The sequence below is a fragment of the Triticum aestivum genome, chromosome 6B (assembly GCF_018294505.1).
Source record: "Triticum aestivum cultivar Chinese Spring chromosome 6B, IWGSC CS RefSeq v2.1, whole genome shotgun sequence".
Classification (NCBI taxonomy): domain Eukaryota; kingdom Viridiplantae; phylum Streptophyta; class Magnoliopsida; order Poales; family Poaceae; genus Triticum; species Triticum aestivum.
In genome coordinates, this window is record NC_057810.1 from 569,946,483 (window position 1) to 569,967,168 (window position 20,686).

A 20,686-nucleotide genomic window follows, 5' to 3' on the forward strand; every position below is an offset into this window, starting at 1 on the left:
ATCTATCAAATCCATCCACTTCAACCAAAAGTGGTTTATACACTTCCAAATCTGGATTTGTCTCTTTCTGAATCTCATATATTGCAAAGTATGTTCACTTATGCTTCAAAACTAGTTAGATTCCTCACTTGTACCTATTCGCGGATTCATACAAATCTGGAACCAACTTCCTTCAATAAGTGAATGTCTTCGCACTGTGAGGTCAATGTCTTCTCAACTGATTTATCTTCAAAATCTTCTGAGAATGCATATGACCTCTTCCCCTTCCCTTGCATCTCTAATGTTGTCACAGGTACATGTCCGTGGGAGAATCCCTTGGTTCTCATAGTTGCATTCATTTGCAGAATTCTTACAGCGTCACATCGAATCTCCTGAAGCCAGTTCTTGCCTGACCAGCAAACGGAAGCCTTTCACTGTTTTGAAGCCAATCAGTCTGAACCTTATGGCTTCAGAGAAGTCTGCAAGGAAAGGAGGCAGGCAACGGCATGGCAACACTACACTTGATTTGCCTGAAGATCTGTATGAGCTCTACAAGTCTAACCCACAGGAGAGCTACACCCAGCGCAAGAACCGGATCTAGTGGATCCGAAGATATTGGGCAGAGCAATGGTTCAAGTACAGGTTTGTAACTACTGAATATGCTGAAAAGAATGCCATCAAGCGCCCGTGGGGTGACTGTTTGTACCGTGGTTTGGTACCAAAGAATAAGGCTGAAGCTATTGAACAAGGGTTATATCCCTGTATGGCCAGAGGACCACAGCCTGATAATGCCGATCCATCTTCTCTCTTATGGTGTCGTGAAGACAATCTTTTCAAGCGCAACTTCCAATTTGCAAAAGATTATGCAGCTAAGAACCAAAAGGAGTTTGTCCTCAACCTCAACCCTGGCCACTCCACTCCGAGACCAGATGGAACTCGTGAAGCCAATGAGAACAGGATTGGCCCCTTCGCCAACTTCGATGGGCTTCTGTCTCATATTGCTGCCCAGAGAGCTGTTGTGGAGCAATCTGCTGAAGAAGCAGATTCTGATGATGCTCCATCACCACCAAAGCATAAGAAGAAGAAGAAGAAGAAGAAGAAGAAGAAGAAGAAGAAGAAGAAGAAGAAGAATAAGAAGAAGAAGAAGAAGAAGAAGAAGAAGAAGAAGGCAAAAGCTTCAAAGCCTTCTACCTCTGCTGCTCCAAAAGCTTCAACCAAGAAGTCACTAACAACTGCATCGCCAGAATCCAGTGTGTAGTTTGAAGATTTATCTCGCGTGTCCAAGAGGACCAAGAGGCAATTTCCCAAGAAGGCTACTGGGCAACCCCTCACCCCTGCTTCCATTCTGCGCAACGAGGATGACACCATTGATCTTTCCAGCGATGAAGATCTTGGTGATGAAGCATTTGAGATGCTGATCAAGAGTAAGCAAGAGGCAGAGATCTTCAGTGATCTGCCCCTCTTTGATGTTGACATCTTGAACAATTTCATTGATGAGCAGTTTGACGACCAGAACATCAGCATTGACAGTCCGCAGCTACTAGTGGGCATTAGCGTCACATTCCACTCTGCAATTGCTAATGAGCTGGCCCTGGCACAGAAACTCATCGAGCTCAAGAACAAAATTGACTATGAGAAGGCCCACTTCAAGAAGAACGTGCACAAGCTCAGTGTGGCAAATGTGCAAATCTTCAAGAAGATGTTGCATGACCTCAAAACTGAATTTTGTAAGAAGCATGAAGAAGCCAAAGGCTCTCGAGAACGCATGAAGTCTTATGCTCAGAAATGTGTGCAAGCGCACAATGAAGCTGAAAATAGGAAAGCTCTTGGGTGTCGTGGCATTGATCCCAGAATGGCTGCTAAGAAGAGCAAGAAGCATGCTGAAGCTAATCCTAACACTGCAAGGCAGGGACAACCCAGCATTGTCTTCCCTACCAGCATGATTGGCTCGGAGCTAAAGGTCCCCTTAGCTACTTCTGAGCTCAAAAAGACTAGGCAAGCTAAGCAGAAGCGAGGAAGAGGAAGCACAAGGATACATCTGATGATGCCCCCTCCAAGAAAAAGCTGAAGACTAAGGGCTCTAAGTCTTCAAGGAAAGATCATGCTGCTGCCTCTGAGCCCCTTGTTGTTGAACCCATCTATGTTGTATATCCTGCCTCTGCTAATCGCGAGCGCGGTCTCGTTGTTCATGAGCCTGCTCCCACAGAGGCTCCAGAATCTGATGAAGTTCCAGCTGTTGACCTCAATGCAACTGAAGACATTAGTCATGAAGACAATGTAGTTGATGATGAAGTCCTTCCTCAGCTCGAGCGCCAGTTGGTATCATCGCCTACTCCAACGAGCAGTGAATATATTAGAATTGGTCGTCCATTGACGCCAATCGCTCAAGATGACTCCTAGGCTGAGCGCCAACAAGAAGATACCCATGTTCAAGATGAGACACCCCATACTCCACCAGCTCAAGTTACCTATCTGGTACTTGATGATGACAGTTAAATGGAGACCACTCCATCTACAAAGGTGTCGCCAGCGTTTTGCAGGCTTCGCAAAGGTCTCAAGCCATCCGTCTCCATGTCCACCATTCCAGAAGAAGATTCACAACAATCCAGCTCAGTGGCACATCAAGTATTCCCTGAAGAGAATCCTTCTGCGACTGATCAAGCATCTGAAGCTAATGCTGCTGAAGACATTCCGGTTGCAATCAGCCGATGAAGAAAGAAGAGAACAAGAAAGAGAAGCCACACCCCCTGTTGTTGATCAAGTCATTCTTAAAGAGAATGTGATCGTGTTTGACCCTCCGATCATTGACCAAATGGATGTTGAAAACAACGAGGCTGCCACCAACACTGCTATTGAAGCCAATGACCCTGTCATGGTTAAAGACAATGTGGAGACTGAAGCCAATGTGAATGTTGAAGCTACTGTGACACCAGTCATCACTGATGGTGTTGTTCCTCCACCATGGCCTCGCACAATGGAATTGGCTTTCAATCATGACGATCATCTAGTCACTGTTCGCTGGCCAATTGTGATTCCTCCTACCGCTCCAGGACCACAATATGACTATCATGTGGAGTGAAGGCCTCAAGTCCAGAAGCCAAAGCCGCGTCTGCCAAGGCTTCCTAGCGCTATAACTACCCAAGGCTCATTCAGTGTGCTCAGTATCAGAGAAGACAATACATTCTTTGATAGTGCCAAGAACCCTTACAAGAAGCAAAGAATCTCATCTGACAGATTTTGGAGCCACCAACAGCGAAGCTATTGCATTCTGTACAATCAAGACAGGATTTTTCCGCACAGGCGTCTGGATTGTGATGCTATGGCTAGGCTGCCATTTCTAGAAGAAGCCCTTGACTGCTTTAGGGATGTTGGTCTTCTGGCATTTGTCACTGATAAAGAGCACTGGAATGAAGAGCTCCTCCTATAGTTCTATGCCACCTTACACATTCGAGGCTACAACAGGGATCCGAAGACTTGGATCTTTGAGTGGATGATAGGTGATGTGCATCACGAAGCAAAAGCTCAGGATATCATCGAGCTAACTTCCTTGCCCACTCTAGGTGAGCTTTACGAACCTGGTTGTTTGTTTTATCAGAATGAACTACAGAGCATATTTCAGAAGCCTGAGCCGAACATGAGCCAAATGCTTAGCATGATGAAGCATTTGCCCCAAGACACTAAATATCCAAAGGAATTCTTTGTTAAGGACCTCGAGTATCTGCCACGCATAGTATATCACATTCTGAGGCATACTCTCTGCCCATCAAAGGCCATTCATCTGAAGCCAAACTTGAAGGATCCATGAAGACTTTGGTGTTCTATATCGTCAATGGCATCAGATTCAACACTCGGGATTTCTTCATCAGACAACTTGCTGCTTCCGGGATTGATCTATTTGGTCTGAAGTTCTATGCTCCATGGGTGATGCGCTTGATTAAGCTTCATTCAACTATTGACTATCGGCCATCAGCTCGCAACCACATTGTCTTCTTGCCTGATGTTGATATGTCTGTTGAAGCCATCTACCCTGAGCCTGTAAAGGAACCCCTCCATCTTTAGAATGCTGAGTTCCAGAGCTTCACACAACCCATTGATAGTGTTCATGTGCCCAATGCTGCAACTCATGCATATCCCTTGGCTGGAAACCTGCACCTACCGCATCATGCAAACACTGAAGCCACTGGAAGCACCATTGCACAAAGGCCTCAGAAGTGTCCTCGTGTTCTCAATGACCGTGAGCTTCTGGTGGCTTTACATCAAAAGCAGGACAAACATCATGATTGGCTAAAGCGTCAGATGAAGAGTATCTTGGTGGATGTCAATTGCATTCGCAACTTAGCCACCAAGAACTCGTTTGTTGCTCATGAAGCTTGTCGTTGTTCCTGGAAGAGTCTCACCTTGCTATGCGCTGAAGATGAACTTCGCGCGGATGGCTTCACTGAAAACTTCAAGTTTGACACCAGGCCTCCTCAAAATGCAAGTTGGCATCGCACACCCTCCATTGAAGATTCTGAGTATTCATCCTCGACGGCAACTGTTGTTGCGAGAGTCGTCGATGAAGAAGATGACGCTACTTTGCCTGCTCTCACTGCTCAACATGATGATGATGCATAAGGCCTGTCTGCACCACCTAACTCCACCATCGACCCTGCTGCTCCAACATCGTCTCCAACTGGGAATGAGTAGATACTCTATGTCTTCAAACCTTTTTGGTCATTACTGACAAAAGGGGGAGAAGCATATGAGTTGATAGTCTTCAAGTGGGTCCATATGGGTGGTTGCTTATTTTTTTTGCTGAGTTCTTACAACTCTTGTTCTGAAACATTTGGCTTTTGAGTTGTAACACTTAAATTTGATGGTCGTCTGCTACTTTTGCTGGCACTTTGTGATGCGATGATAAATTCTGCATGAAGTCATTCTGCAGATGTCCATTTTCCATTATGCATATCATTATCTTCATTATCTTCTTATATGCATGATGCATTATCTTCACACTTTGAAGATGGCCTCCACAAAGCAAAACCTGCCATGTGCATTTGCATTCAAAAGCAAACTATTTATATGCACATCTTCAGGGGGAGCCTCGCCATATGTATGAAGACAATACTCACAACACTGAACTTTCACATACTTTTATCCCTGTTGAAAACTTCAACCAGTTTTTCATCAATCCCTAAAAAGGGAGAGATTGTAAGTGCATCTAGTGCCAACCCTAGTTGGTTTTGGAGTGTTGACAACAAACATGGTTGAAGGACTAATGTGTGTGTGAGAATTGCAGATTAACACAGGTAGTGTCCCTCATTGATTCAGTTTAACTACCAGAGATGACCCCTAAAAATGTGAGAAGACATTGAAGACAATGGTGGTTCGTGAGACAGTCACGACGAAGATTATGACGCGTGAAGCTATTCACTTGAAGACTATGGAGTGCGAGGACATAGTTGTTTCGTAGTTTCCTTTTCTTCTTATTGAGTCATAGGAACCACCATACTATTAAGTGTGTCCAAGTGAACAAAATCAGAGTGACTGAAGTGATGCTCAACCAAATCCTATGTCTTCGAGCGAAGACGATGAGAGCAAATCTTATCCAGAGCTGGATGAGTCAGCTTTGCTTGTAGCCCAAGCCAAGCTATCACGTGTGTTTGAAATCTGACCGTTGGACACGTGTCAGTTCCTTAGTGACCTAGGGTCATTTTGGACAAATCAGGTCGGGTTGCCTCCTGGCTATAAATAGCCCACCCCCTACACCATAAATTGGTGGCTTATTAGAGTTAGTGCACGACTTTTGTCGTTTGAGATCAACCCACCTCCGAAGCATTTGAGAGAGAAATCCTTGCGAGGACAAAGCCCAAAACACCCAGAGCCAAAGAGTGTTAGGCATCACTGAAGTCTTTCTGTCCGCTGATCTGAAGACTTATTACACTTGAGGACTGTGAATCCTCCAGCTGGTTAGGCATCGCGTTCTGAGCATCCAAGAGTCATTGTGGATTGCCGGTGAACAAAGTCTATGAAGGTTTGAAAGTCTACCTTGAAGACTTACCAGAGTGATTGGGCGAGGACTGGGTGTCCTTAGCTCAAGGGGAATAAGGTGAAGACACGGTCTTCTGAGTTAAATCTCAGCCTCCCTAACCAGACGTACAGTTGTTACAGCAACTGGAACTGGTCTACCAAATCCTTGTCTTCGTCAAGCTACTGGTTATATCCTATACTCTCCTTACTTTACAGTTGTCTTCGTGAAGTTATTGCTTACTTGTCTAATCTGTTTGACTTCACACTGTGAAGACTATTATCTGTTTAGCTTCGTACTATCTACCTTTCTCATCATGTCTACCTAGTTGCTATTAGTCTTCATGTTTTCATTATGTTGTATGTTAGACTTATGCTTACCTTGTGTAGTTTTCATTCCGCTGCTTACTAATTAGGCTCAGTTACTTGTTTGTCTTCAAAGCCACCGTGTTTTGAAGACTTTCATAAAAATCGCCTATTCACCCCACCCCCCCACCCCTAGTCGGTAACTAGCACTTTCAACTATGCTGCCCCGCATCTCACTCCGCGGCAACATTTTGTGTCCATCATCATCGTCGGCCATCACGTGTCATACAATGTCAATCTTAACCCAGAGCACACCTTCACGAAGTCGCAGTTGCCAACTTCTGTCCGTTCACGAATGCCGGCTCCCACGCCCTTCAGTGCCATGTCTCTGTTTGCCGGGATGTTTCAACCGGGTGTGGTGGTGTGTGTGATTGTGATTTTTTTGCGCTCATAACACCGTTGTTTAATCCAAATAATCCTAGAATTCCTGGGAAATCACTTTGATGTTGCCACTAATAACTAATGAACACGAGAAATCATGAAACCCTTTTGTTTAATGTTTTCCATGGGAAATGGTCATAAACATAGAAGAATATCATCGTTGTAGAAGGAAATACGAAATTTGGTGGAATAGGCAAATCAACAGGAGACGCAGGAAGCAGTCCAAAGCACAAGACAACACATTGTACGAGGGCACCCCGCTCGTACAACCGTTTTTTGGAATAGGCTGCTCCGACGCTTTGTGGTTGTGATTTTATATGTTTACACTTATATTTATGTATGCTAAAATTCTTATTAATCAACATAAGCATGTCAAATACAGAGGTCGGGTCCGGGACAGACACTTGGTGCACCTGGTTAGATGACCGGCTCGCTGCCGATGCATGCGGACACATTAAGATGCATCCGTGGATGTTTAATGTGTTCAATTTGATGCACAACGCCTAAGCATGTCTCCAACACGAACCCTCCAACTGTCTGCATCCGTCCGGACCGCGTGGTCTAGACGGTTTTTCTATCCAATATGATCATGTATCCGTCCGATGGCCGGTCCAGATGTCCTTTTTTCGTAAACCAAAAAAAAACCTGGGGGCTTCGTGGGCGTCCGGACAGCTACCACGCCCGCTTCCGACAACCATGGCCCACACAAAACCTTCTCCTTCACCCGTGCCCTTTCCTACCTAAGGAGGTCAGCGCCGCTCAGGAGCATCATCGTCGTATTCATGTTGGCCAAAGGTTGACACGACCTCTCACTGAAGCCGGCATTGAAGTGGCGCACCGACCGAAAGTGCCGCCCACTCATGTCTTCCCTCCGCATTGAAACGACATTCGTCCGCATACCCTCATTAAACTAGTGCGTCTGCCGAGGAACCTACACTGGCTCACCGAGCGCCATACGTTCGTCCGCATCCGGCCGGCATTAAACACCCCGCCGCTTGGCGCCTAGCATCCGCCTATTATTTAAATGTGGCTAGGCGCTCGGCAATTGCCACAACACACCTTCGCTCTCCGTATCCTCCTTGCACCACACCCGTCATGGCCTTGAGTTCCAAAGCCCTATGGGACGGCCTCTCCGGCGAGCAGAAGAAGGAACTCTCCCGCATTGCAGCCGGCTGGGTGACCCGCCGTGACAGTAGGATACAGGTTGGCTTGTCAGCGAGCTCTCCAGAGGGTAGCAACACGGACAAGCCGACGCAACCGCCCTCGTCGGTCTAGGCCGCCATCACCATTGGCGAGGCATGGGAACACTGCACCGACTTGGTGTTGGAAGAACAAGAGGCCGCGTTCCGGCAGGCGCACGTCGGCCAGAGGTACAACCTCCGCATCCTCGACGAGCACTGGCATGCGAAAGAGCAAATCATCGGCACGTTCATCATGGCAAACATGGACGAGTAGAAGGCGATGCTCCTGTCCTACGCAGCAGCCAGTGAAATCCGCCACGAGCGATCGTGGCACAGGTCCCTGCAGGCGGAGAAAGAAGCCATGTTCATGAAGATTGACGCGGCGGCGGAGGGATTTGATTGGAGCACACTGATGTCATCGCTAGCTCTGCGTCGGCCGCACCCCGCCGCCATGACGATGAAGCCGGCATGTCCGTGGCTATTGCCGATAGCGAGGAAAAGTAGACCATGGAAGACTGTCGCTTCTTGTGTCCTAGGAAGGCCACCGCCACCGTCTTGTCGGGCGTCACAGTCGGTGGCTTGCCTGCTTCACGGGGGCATAGGCCACCACAACTATCTTCCCTCGCCCAAAAACCAACCGTTCATCCGTGCTTCACGGAGGCAGAGCCTATTCTTCCCCTCGCGCTGAAGCATTTAGCTCTGGGGCTGGCGACGGTCCAGTGAGCTTGTTGTCGGACATGGGGAAGACATGTCGTGGCAAACAGGCTATGTCGCGGCCGACGATAGACTAGGTTAGAATCCGCCATAGTTTAGTTAAAATATTCTGAAATGTAAATGTGTTCGTCCGGTTTGCATGAATTTTGGTTTGTTGAAATCCATTTTGAAATGTATGCGGACAAGAACTGATCCATCAATCCATGGATGGATACGGTGCCCGGTTTAGAGGGTCAACGGGAGATGCCCTAAGCAAGCATTGGAATGTTTGGTACCTGACCAAGCTCGCTCTTCCAAATAGATGATGCATGAGTGATACGTTGGTGACTGTACAGAGTTCTTCTTTTATCTGCTTCTCGGCCGCACGAAAAGGTTGTTTTTTTCAGCACAGAGTCCATTAGACCGGTTTTTCATCAAACGGCAGAGGATGCTCGCTAGGTCCCACTGCCTTTTTATGAAAAAACATACTGATGTGGTAGACTCCGGATTGGGACAGCCCAAGGTGCCCGCCATCAGCACACTACTACTGACGTACTGTACCATTCTGTGTTGTTCTGTGGTTTTCAACTACCAAACCCACCAGTACAAGGGATGTCTTTTCTCCTTGGTTATATAATGAAGCTGATATGCACAAGCCAAGTCTCTTGGACAATCGTTACAAAGAGGAAAGAGGAGAAGATCGTGAAGCCATGGGAGGAGTTGGGGGAGGAGGAACAGGTAGAGGAAGAGGCGATCGCCAAGCAGAGCCGCTGCTTCGGAAGCTCTCTGAATCCTCTTCTGACAATTCTTCGGAGGAGCATCTAGTGAAAAGAACCGGTAAGTCCCTGCATCAGGATTATAATTATATACCTTGTTTTTATACTGGATGATTCGTCAGAAGCTATGTCATGAGCTTCCAAGTTCCAAACCCAGCCCCATGTCTGAAACTTCTGGTTTTGATGTGTTCTTCGCGGTGTACATCCAGCCAGCCAGCCAGCCATATAGTTTGCTTTTCCACATAATACATGAACTATCTTGATCTATATGCATGTAAATAGCCAAAATAAGAATCTGCCATGGAAATACTCAAACCATGTAAAGGAAAAACATTCATGTCATTTACACATCCAGCTCGATGGTGCTGAAGGTTCGGCGAGAAACTAAGCTGCCAGTCACTGTCAATGATGACAGTGGGTTCCACTTTGGGCCTGGCCGGCCACAACAGCGACGCCAAAGCATAACCACAATTCCAAACACATCACAACTGCTCCTCCGCGTGCCCCTCTCAAGATGACTTCATACCCCGGCGTGAGTCGTCACTTGCTTGCACGGCTAGACAATAGGCATGATGTCTAGTAATTGTCTATGTGTGCATTCTGCCGACGGAAAAGTTTTGATCTGTGGAGCTTCCTTGACAGGCACGGTATGGACGGCGATGGCGCACGTCATCACGGCGGTGATAGGGTCCGGCGTGCTGTCGCTGGCGTGGAGCGTGGCGCAGCTCGGCTGGGTCGGGGGGCCGGCGGCCATGGTGCTCTTCGCCGGGGTGACCGTGGTACAGTCCTCCCTGCTCGCCGACTGCTACATCTCCCGCGACCCGGAGCGCGGCGCCGCCGTCAGGAACAGGTCCTACGTCGACGCCGTCAGGCTCTACCTAGGTGATCATCATATCATTATATTCGTACCTTAGTACTGTTTACAAAAAAAACATTTTAATGTGCGTGCGCTTGCAGGCGAGAAGAGCCAGATGCTCAGCGGGTTTTTCCTCGGCTTCAGCTTGTTTGGGAACAGCGTGGTGTACACTCTCACCGCGGCCGCTAGCATGAGGTAGTAATAAACTTGTGGTTACTTTTTCTTTTCTTTTTTGGGCGGGTAAAGTTGTGATTAGTTGGCCAACTCTTATTTTGCAGGGCGATCGAGAGAGCCAACTGCTACCACAGGGAAGGCCACGGCGCGCCGTGCTGCGCCGCCACCGCCGGCGGGTCGTCGGACGCCTACTACATGCTCCTGTTCGGCCTCGCGCAGGTGGCGCTGTCGCAGATACCGGACTTCCACAGCATGGCGTGGCTCTCCGTCTTCGCCGCCGCCATGTCCTTCTCCTACTCCTTCATCGGCTTCGGCCTCGGCGCCGCCAAAGTGATCGGTAGGTGCAGAAACCACAGCATAATGCTCCCGCCCACACGTACGTGCGTGCGTGTCATGAGATGTGCCTCCATTTTCTTTCAGAGAATGGAGTCATCAAGGGCGGGATCGGAGGCGTCTCCCTGGTGTCCCCGGCGCAGAAGGTGTGGCGCGTGGCGCAGGCCCTGGGCGACATCGCCTTCGCCTACCCGTTCTCCCTGGTGCTGCTGGAGATCGAGGACACGCTGAGATCGCCGCCGGCGGAGAGCCAGACGATGAAGGCGGCGGCGAGGGCCAGCATCGCGGTCACCACCTTCTTCTACCTCGGGTGCGGGTGCTTCGGCTACGCGGCGTTCGGGGACGACACCCCGGGGAACCTCCTCACCGGCTTCGGGGAGCCCTACTGGCTGGTCGGCCTCGCCAACCTCTGCGTCGTCCTCCACCTCCTCGGCGGCTACCAGGTGTACGCGCAGCCCATGTTCGCGCTCGTGGAGCGGCGGTTCGGCGCCGGCGTGGTCGACGCGGAGATGCCGCTGCTCGGCCGCGTGAGCGTGTCCAGGCTGTGCTTCCGCACGGCGAACGTGGCGGCGGCGACGGCGGTGGCCGTGTGGTTCCCCTACTTCAACCAGGTGGTCGGGCTGATCGGCGCCTTCACCTTCTGGCCGCTGGCCATCCACTTCCCCGTCCAGATGTACCTCGCGCAGGGCAAGGTGGCGCCGTGGACGGGGCGGTGGCTCGCCATCCAGGCCTTCAGTGCCGGCTGCCTGGTCGCCTGCGGCTTCGCCTCGGTTGGCTCTGCCATGGGGGTGTTCGGCCCCGAGAGAAGCTAGCTGCAACCAACTGAGCCAAAATTAATAGTCTCTATTCTCTAGTACTTAGCTAGGATATGTATAAATGGGAAAGATATACTCTAATTCAAAGGGGAACACGCCAGAGATATTTTAAGCACCAATGTGACATTAGCAAACACAAGAGTTTTAGCTTCATCTCTGCACGATACATGTGTCCTTTTAATGTGACAATACAACATGCCGAATCACATGGACAAATTACAAGACATTGTACAGCCTTCATTTTTACACATTTCGGCCATGAGAAAAAGCTAAGCTTCGGTAACTAGATAGGTTTCGAAGCCATCCAGCATAAATTACAAAACATTTATGCTTTCTGAGTTAACTTTGACAGGGATACAGCGAGGCTTATTTAATCTAGACGAGCCCATTCCAGTTCTAACTCCATCTCACCTGATTCTACGTTCTGCAGCTTTAGGTAAACTTCCTGTTTTACCTTTCCCGACGAAATATTGACAATGCTGTCGCTCAACAGGCAATTGTCTCTGGTCATGAACCACCTTCCAATTTGCATGTCCGCGTGACGCGACGGGTCTCCAAAAGCCATAGCAGCTGTGATCATTGGCTTCAGATCTATCTCTGCTTCCCCCATGATATCGTCAGCAGAGAAAGTGTCGTGATCATACACTTCCTGGAAACAGTAAGATTGTATCAGGGAGTGAGGAAAAAAACATTGTCTTGCCTGATTTGTTACTGTTCGCAAGGACTACATGAATTTATTGAAGAGTTTCTTTTCTCACATATGTGTGTGCTTCAATGATGAGCTATCATTTGAGACATCATGAAATCTCTGTCGAGAACTACAATTTGGTAACATCATAAGATATTCAAACATGTGTACCCTACCATACCATACCAGCCCATTGGACACAAAGTTTTCCAGTCAGACAAGTGGACTACAGTTAAATGCATCTGAAGTAATAAGGAAGCAAATATATGAATCTTTGCGCTTCCACTGCACAGAAATCTTGACAAAAATGATGATGTTCATAAGGTGCTCTTCATCATGGAATCATCCCTTCGTCTCGTAGTTGGTTCACTAACTAAGGCACATGTCCATAACTGATATTGATGCAACAAAAACTTATCGACAAGGTATGTTGCAGTTGAAATATGGGAATGTTAATGTGATCAAGCCAGCTATTTATTAAACTCTTTATTTTGGCATTAATCAAGTAGTAATAGTTAACTAGGTTTGCAATAGTTAAAATCTGCTTATATATAATTGACTGAAGTGCATCATAGGTCCTCAAACTATTTCAGAAGTGTCATGTAGGTCCTCGAACTATGAAAATCGCTATCTAGGTCCTCAAAGTGCAATATGTGTGTCATCCAGGTCCTCAAACTATTTCAGAAGTGTCATGTAGGTCCTCAAACTATGAAAATCGCCATCTAGGTCCTCAAAGTGCAATATGTGTGTCATCCAGGTCCTCAAACTATTTCAGAAGTGTCATGTAGGTCCTCAAACTATGAAAATGCCATCTAGGTCCTCAAAGTGCAATATGTGTGTCATCCAGGTCCTCAAACTATTTCAAAAGTGTCACGTAGGTCCTTGATCTATTTTAGAGGTGTCACAAATATACACACTTATTGCACTTCAAGGATTTTCGAGGACCTAGATGACACTGTTCATAGTTTGAGGACCTATATGACACCTTCAAAATAGTTCGCGGACCTAGGAAGCACTTCACTCTATATAATTGAAATCAGGGCAAATACAGTAAGGTTTACTGTTGTTTTACATAACTTCAATCATTGATACCTCGTATGTGCATCACTATATTACATGAGTTGCATGTGAAGAGAAGCAAAAAAAAATATCTAGAGTGAATAGTTCCATCAAACTTACAAGTTTTAAAGGTCCATAATTTCGAGGAACTGATAGATTAAGAACCTCATTCCATACCGGGTTCAGGTCACTCGCTTTAACTGTTGTTTGAGCCTTCTGCATTTAGAACCCAATAGTTGATGTTTTCAGAACAGGTCACCGTAACAAACACAGATTACCTTTTGACCAAAAGATGATGCCATGGGCATTAATCCTAGCAAGTGACAAGGAAATGAAACTTTACCTGCTCTCCAAGACTTAAAACAACATAAGGATCACTTGTAAGCATATCTCTGACCGCCAACCCAGAACCTTTTACCACTGTAACGTTCAGTTGTCCAACAAATTCTCTTGTATCTTCCTGTGACCATTTGTAAGGGTAAGATTGATTACAGTAATGCAGCTTCAGTCAGATATGCTCAATCTTTCCAGCACAAGAAAGAAAGAGTTGCATAAATCTGTACAACTGTATCATCTATGATTCAGCACGAAAACTTACTGGGGCATGCTTCCTTGAAGTGCTAGAGAAACTATTATCCACACTGTTCAGAGAATTGGTAGATTCTAAACCTGCCTTTGAGCTAATGCGCAAACTTGGCTTCAGAAAATCTTGTGTTTCATACTTGGCTCTGTATATTAATTAAGAAAGATAAAAGATTAATACTGAAATCCTGATGACATCAGAGAGTGTGAAGTGGAGCAATTACCACCTTATAAATTTGGTACGATATTCCATTGGTGAGTCTGGTTTAGGTTTTGGGTGATCTTTTGGAAGAAAAGCCTCATAAATTGAATTTGCATATGAGTTTCCACCAACCTCAATCATGGAGTCAATATCACTATCAGACCAATCATCCAAAGTTAAAGACAAAACCTGACACAAAGAACAGGTGAAGAATAAAGATAAATTGAATGTGTCCTTGCATATTAGGTACAACCAGGAAAATAATGAAATAAGATCCACATAGGCCTATTAGTGGAATTAGTCGGGAGAGACAAAAGTGAGAAGAAATTTATTGATGTGATAAATTACGTTTGAAATGTCTTGTCCAAGGGCCCTGTGGACGTCTCCACATTTTAAGCAAAGAAATACTCCGATATTAGAAGACCTGAAATGCACGGAGGTAAGGTTAAGATAGAAGCAATGCAAGATCAAACGAAGGTTCCTAGCTTCAGTGTGCTGGCACTGTATTATGCACCACGAGTATGATTTAAGAACTATGTGTGCTGGCACTGTATTATGCACCACGAGTATGATTTAAGAACTATGTGTATGTCACATAACAAACCTACTGTACAATTTATCTATGTAAAATGAATAATCATTCTGTAGAAAATATATACTCCCAACGTTTCTTTTTACTCCGCATATAAGTTTTGTCTTAAAAGAAACAGAGGGAGTACAACACATCTCTCTTTTGACATGGAAAACAAGACAAGTGTATGTATATAATTGATGCCTTAATCTGTGCAACAAAGGCACTTACGCCCATTTAGGGTCAGGTGCACTACAATCAGCACACACTCGATTGTCACTTTTCAGCATGAGATCCTTCAACTTTCGTGCTTTGCCTGGAAAAAAATAGTAAAAATTCTTGAAGAACTTGCATCTGATATATCAGTTATCAGGACCTCCTATGGTTCTAGAATAATAATATGAGATATGGCATATAATGTAGTAGCTAGAATATGTTACGCACCTACGACAGGCCTGTTCAACTTGATGGGTTGGGAACGATTAGCAGCACTCATGTTTGAAGCGAACTTCGGATAACTCACAACAACAAAAAAGATTTCTGTGCCTGCACAAAACATAGAAGGAGGAGTCAATAATCGAATTTAAAATCAAAATAAAAGGCCACAGTAAATCGTCTGTAACCATTTTCAAGTTGCAAACATGATAATATTTTTTATTTTTCTCTCACGAGAATGCATCTTCACGACACATGACAAGTCGGACTCCAGGCCCTCAGCACAACATCAGGTAGCCTAGTTATTATAATAAAATTTAAAGCATACAAGATAGCTAGTTTTGGGCCATAAGCCCGTAACAGTTTCGGAGTTTAAGATGCCAAGGTCAGAAATTTCATTCATCAAATAGCTTCCATGCATTCTCATTTTTGGCAAAAACTAAACTTGCGCAAAATTTGCACACATATGTAACTCAAGATAAAACACATATGTCAGCTGGCATATAGACAATGGATCCATAGTGCCCATCTGCCTAGTCTCATTTGCTTATTATTTTTAGCGTTAGTGGAAACACATACGGAAATGCTAGAAACAGATACAGAAGCAGATAGTGTCAAATTGTGTAGGAGACAAATATATGAAAGCAAATGTTAGTCTGACAGCAAAAAACCCTTCAACTGTGCAAACAAAAAAAATCTAGTTCAATTGGCAGGGATTCACTACAAAGTAGTATAAAATTGTGCATACGTTTCTACCTTCTGCGTCATAACAACAAAATACCACACACATATATGTTCAAGCCGTCTCAGTTTCTGTTTATGAAAAAACTCGCTGATTCCCTTTTTGCCCAGAATGGAGCTGAGGCAGAGACATTCCGTAGTGTTTTCACCCTGGCAGGAAACATTCTACAGGTGCATGAAAAGACCAGCAGAACGTAATAAGCCAACTCAGGCTCAGATTGTGGTTACTGAACTGTAGTAGACCTGAGTTTATTTTATAATCTGCTGTGGAAAGCATCCACAAAACTAGAGATATGTTGGTTACAGAAACAACAAAATAGACAAAAGCTGGTTGGATAAGCTGGCTTATCATAATCCATCGAAATGCCAAATGCAGCCTCAATCTTCCACGATAAAAGCTGGTTGGTTAAGCTGGATTATTATAATCCATCGAAATGCCAAATGCAGCCTCGACCTTCCACGATACAGACTTAACACTTGGTTTGGCTTGGCTCGGCCAGGCCACCCCAATGAAACCTGACTGGCCAGCGCACAGAAAGACATGTGATATCAGGCTCAAAACATACATGTCGGTTTTAGATCGGGTAAGATGAAATACTGACAACCTGTGGAATGCACAGGACAGAGAGACACCATTTCAACGAGGCGCTGAAGTTGTCGGTGGGAAACTCCAACAATGGTTCGAACTCTGATACTCACATTAGTAGCAGATCTTGTGAGATAAGCTGATTTGTCACCGGCCTCTTGTCAATTGTGGTCGTGTGCGTGTGGTTTGCAAGCGTAGTGGTGCGCCACGCGTATAGATCTCCCTTGTGGCCGGGGAAACGAAAATGGGCAGGGTGGAATCCCCGCAACGAGATGAATGGGGGATTCGCATTCAGAAATCGCTAGGTTCATCGATCGTCCCAGATTCCAGATAATTTGGAGCTGAGATCTTCGTAATCTATCGCCTCGAACTCCACATCAAACGGGGCACCAAATTCATGGTTGCATTCCAATCCGTAACGAGGCGAAATGGCCGACGGATCGGCAGAGGAAACAATAAGTCAAACGCAATCAAGCGACCACGCCACCGAACGGGACCCAAATCAAACGAGCCATGCCATCAAATAAGCCTACCAAATCGGATCGAGCAATCAAACGAGCCATGCCATCAAATAAGCCTACCAAATCGAACCGCATCGGCCCGACGGCGCCGCGCCACATTCTCTACCTCGCGGATCAAGAGGCGAATCGCATCTGGGGATTCCAGAACAGCCCAAACAAGCGGCACCAATCATTCATCGGCTAGAAATGAAGGGAGGACGAACCGGGTGGGGGGGTCGCGGAGGGCGGCGTGGGCCGGTACCGCCGGCGGCTTCGGGGGATGGGGTCGCCGGCGGCGGTGGAGGGATCGCCCCCCGGCTTCGTCGCGCTGGCTCGCGGGCTGTGGTCGCGCAAACGAAGCACGGCGACGTGAGGTTGGGTGATGTGGGGATCCCGTGTTATTATTATTCTCCCAGTAGTATATTTCTGTAGTTTTGTCTCGCGGTGGATTAGTGGACGGTCAAGGCGGCCATTGGCCATTCCCACGGCCACCTGAGCTTCTTTTGCCAGGTGCCCTGGTTGAAACGCTCCTGCGCTAATATTTTTCTCACCTCTGAAAAGGACAGAGAGTGAAAAAATGATGAAAATGATGGGTATTCAAAAACCAATTTCTCACATTATTATTATCATGCTGTTAGAAGTTATTTCAAAACAAAACATGAACAAAACAATTGGTATGCCGAAAGTTTTCTTTTTGGTACGGTATATGCCGAAAGTTCAAGCATGTAAAAATTACAAGAAAACGCACGAGCGGTCACAAGTTAGATCTTCCAATAAATCAAAAGGTCCAAGAGGATAATTGAATTGGGTAGATATAATCGAACTATTATGAATAGACTGTCTAGTTTCTCCATCACTTGTGAGGGATTTCAACGAGGATGGGAATGGTTTTCCACTGCTCTTGTAATGGATGGCTTCCCGGTTTGTTGCTATAAGCGTTGTTGGATTTTCTTTTTGAAATCTCTGATCATGGATATCATCACTAGAATAACATTGGTGACGGTGGAGATTGCGCGTCCTAATTTCACTATCCTTGGGCATTACCCAATATAGGTCAATTGTCGTCATCAATGTGATTTTAAAGTTAGTGGTCAGCCCATATGCTCTTGGACTTGGCCCTATTGCTAGCAATCTCGTTGACCAGTGCCAAACGTCATTCTATCATATCCTTATGGGCATTTTATTTCGCCACGAAATCATACACGAAGTTGAGAGAGGTTATGCTTCGCAAAGTTTTCCAAGCCGGTTTTACTCACCGCATTATGCAGATGGTATGAGGATATGCCTGACCATAAGTCGAGCCGGGTCGGGCCTAAAAAATCTCGCAGCGGAAAACCAGTCCCAGGCCCGGCTTTCGGGCCTAGATTTCATGTCCAAGCCCGACCCATCAGTAGAAAAGTGTGTCAGGCATATTCCTTAAAACACACATATGCAAAGCCCAAGCCCGACCCGCACTGGCCTTCAGGCTCAAAACTTAGGCACAAGCCCACCCAATGGGCAAGACCGGGTCGGATTTCCCATGGACAAGTATATCTGGGGGGGAGGGACAGACTATTATCACTAGTGCAGAACCGGGCAATAGCACCGGTTCGTAAGGCCCTTTAGTGCCGGTTCCATAACCGGTACTAAAGTGTGGGCACTAAAGCCCCCCCCCTTTAGTACCGGTTCAGCACGAACCGGTGCTAAAGGGCAACCACGTGGCACGAGCCAGCTCCGGGGGCCTGGAGCCCTTTAGTACCGGTTGATAAGACCAACCGGTACTATAAGGTTTGGGGGGTTTTTAGTTTTATGATTTCTTTTTCATTTAATTTTGTGTTTCCATTTTTAATTTTTTTTCGTTTGCTGGTATTTTACGATACTACACATTGTACACGTTATGCATATATATATATATATAAACAGAATTTCTAGTAGAACCAATCATCGAGTTCAACATGATTGTCATGATATAAGCGTTCATATATAACACCACAAAAATAAATCACTTAAGTTCAGAACGAAAAACACGGACATGAAATGACAAGTACTAATTAAGAGCAGCATGAAGAACTAGCTAAATCACTCCTGCTAGCTACTCTCTCTCTCTGGTAAAATAGCATAGAACATGTATAGCTCTCCTGATTGATCATACTGGAGCATGCCGATGAACCTGTCTCCTAATCGTGGGCTGCGCTTCTCATTGCTGCCCCCTAGTACTTCTCTGCGATCATTAACAATTTTCCTCCAATCTTTCACTATTAAGCATTCATCGCTTCTAGAAATCTTGAATGCATTCATGTGCAATGTAGGATCTCTTGGCCGTAAGCTAACAATTGACATCTGACCTTTAGTCTCGATCCCCTGAGGCACAACTGTCATCGGGAGTCCCTGTTGAAGAACATCGTATAGTACTTAATTAATATACTTAGCAATGAAAGTTTAGCAAAAAAATATGTATGCAAAATATGCACTGAGGACAAATAGTAAATATCTTACCATCATTCCTAAATAGATGTGACCGTAGTTCAATACCATCACTATTGGTCGCACGTTTTGAGTACTAACATTTCTAAGTGCAGGAAGAAAATTTGTCTTGACAGTATGAAGATCCTCAAGCCATGAAACATAATGACTTATTTCCTCGCAGTTTAGTTCAGCTCCGGGACAGTAGTAGGTCCTGTCTACCAAGCGTCGGACATGTTTGGTTGAATGGAGATAAGCTGTCAATAGAAATTAGTTGTCAGTTATTTTCGAATAAGCAATATCAAAGACAAAAATATAAATGAGAAGAACTCACATAATGGTAGAACTGGAGGCGTCTGCACATCGACCCATATGCCTCTATTACCTTCAATATCATCTTCCGGACGAATATCAAAGGTGATAACCATACCAGGCTCAAATGCATAAGCCTTGCATAGTGCTTGCCAAGTTTTGCATTCAAAATATGTGTACGTGTGTGTATTGTATACTTTGACCTTGAAAGTATAACCATCATGCTCAGTTTTTAGGTAAGCTCTCTTTACCTCCATAGTTTCCATATCTTTGAAACATATCTTATCCAAGACAAAAATTCTTGCATGGCACGCGATGCGCTAGTAGAATAGTGAAAATTAAAAATTATAAGTCAGGCAAATGAAGCATATATAAGTCATGCTTAATTACGAAAACAGACTTTGTCGTTGTGACTTACTGTATCGAATTCGAAAGTCTCATCCAGCTTGATGCTGAATCGCCTACCATCAACAAGGAAATTTCTATCGCACTGGCCGCGCTGGTCTTCACAGTAATCGCACATAATGAAATGTTTTCCGTCGTCAGACGACATTTCCTATGTTCATATTAGGCGAAACATTAATCACTTACTAATTCAATTAATTCAACTACTTCTAGTAATTCAACTAAGCATTTACTAAAATAAACTAGTTATATTAATTCAAACTAAGCATATACTAAAATAAAGTAGTTCTATATATTAATTCAACTAGTTTAACTAAACATTTACTAAAAATAAACTAGTTCTCTATATATATTAATTCAACTAGTTCAACTAAACATTTACAAAAAATAAACTAGTTATATTAATTCAACTAGTTCAAACTAAGCATATACTAAAATAAAGTAGTTCTATATATTAATTCAACTAGTTCAACTAAACATTTACTAAAAATAAACTAGTTATATTAATTTAACTAGTTCAAACTAAGCATATACTAAAATAAAGTTGTTCTATATATTAATTCAACTAGTTGAACTAAGCATTTACTTACTGAAAATAAACTA

General features: G+C 45.2%; 2 protein-coding genes across 3 annotated transcripts; one reads left to right on the top strand and one right to left on the bottom strand.

Moving 5' to 3' along the window:
• The first annotated feature begins 9,205 nt into the window (after positions 1 to 9,205).
• LOC123138068 (probable amino acid permease 7) lies at positions 9,206 to 11,679 on the top strand. 2 transcript variants are annotated; one of them, XM_044557963.1, is made up of 5 exons: positions 9,206 to 9,443; positions 10,025 to 10,264; positions 10,340 to 10,433; positions 10,517 to 10,749; positions 10,833 to 11,679. In XM_044557963.1, the coding sequence occupies exons 1-5, from the start codon at positions 9,254 to 9,256 to the stop codon at positions 11,555 to 11,557; spliced, it is 1,482 nt and encodes a 493-aa protein (XP_044413898.1). In that variant the 5' UTR covers positions 9,206 to 9,253; the 3' UTR covers positions 11,558 to 11,679. The 2 variants fall into 2 exon arrangements, with proteins under 2 accessions (XP_044413898.1, XP_044413899.1); XM_044557964.1 differs by lacking the exon at positions 9,206 to 9,443 and adding an exon at positions 9,540 to 9,914.
• On the bottom strand, positions 11,665 to 17,419 carry LOC123138069 (ADP-ribosylation factor GTPase-activating protein AGD12). Its single transcript, XM_044557965.1, has 9 exons — positions 17,149 to 17,419; positions 15,107 to 15,208; positions 14,894 to 14,978; positions 14,440 to 14,515; positions 14,117 to 14,280; positions 13,906 to 14,035; positions 13,651 to 13,767; positions 13,428 to 13,523; positions 11,665 to 12,209 (listed from the first exon to the last, which is right to left on the bottom strand). Exons 1-9 carry the CDS (start codon positions 17,402 to 17,404, stop codon positions 11,931 to 11,933), a joined length of 1,305 nt encoding a protein of 434 aa, XP_044413900.1. The 5' UTR covers positions 17,405 to 17,419; the 3' UTR covers positions 11,665 to 11,930.
• Positions 17,420 to 20,686: the final 3,267 nt, after the last annotated feature.

What these genes read in the sequence shown, in the direction of transcription:
- LOC123138068 (XM_044557963.1), top strand. Translation starts at nt 9,254, where the DNA reads ATGCACAAGCCAAGTCTCTTGGACAATCGTTACAAAGAGGAAAGAGGA. An exon ending in CGCCGTCAGGCTCTACCTAG is followed by an intron (nt 10,265 to 10,339) that starts GTGATCATCATA and finishes GTGCGCTTGCAG; the next exon opens with GCGAGAAGAGCCAGATGCTC. An exon ending in ACCGCGGCCGCTAGCATGAG is followed by an intron (nt 10,434 to 10,516) that starts GTAGTAATAAAC and finishes CTTATTTTGCAG; the next exon opens with GGCGATCGAGAGAGCCAACT.
- LOC123138069 (XM_044557965.1), bottom strand. Translation starts at nt 17,404, where the DNA reads ATGGCCAATGGCCGCCTTGACCGTCCACTAATCCACCGCGAGACAAAA. An exon ending in CTCCGCGACCCCCCCACCCG is followed by an intron (nt 15,209 to 17,148) that starts GTTCGTCCTCCC and finishes TGTTTTGTGCAG; the next exon opens with GCACAGAAATCTTTTTTGTT. An exon ending in TTTTAAGTCTTGGAGAGCAG is followed by an intron (nt 13,524 to 13,650) that starts GTAAAGTTTCAT and finishes TTCTAAATGCAG; the next exon opens with AAGGCTCAAACAACAGTTAA.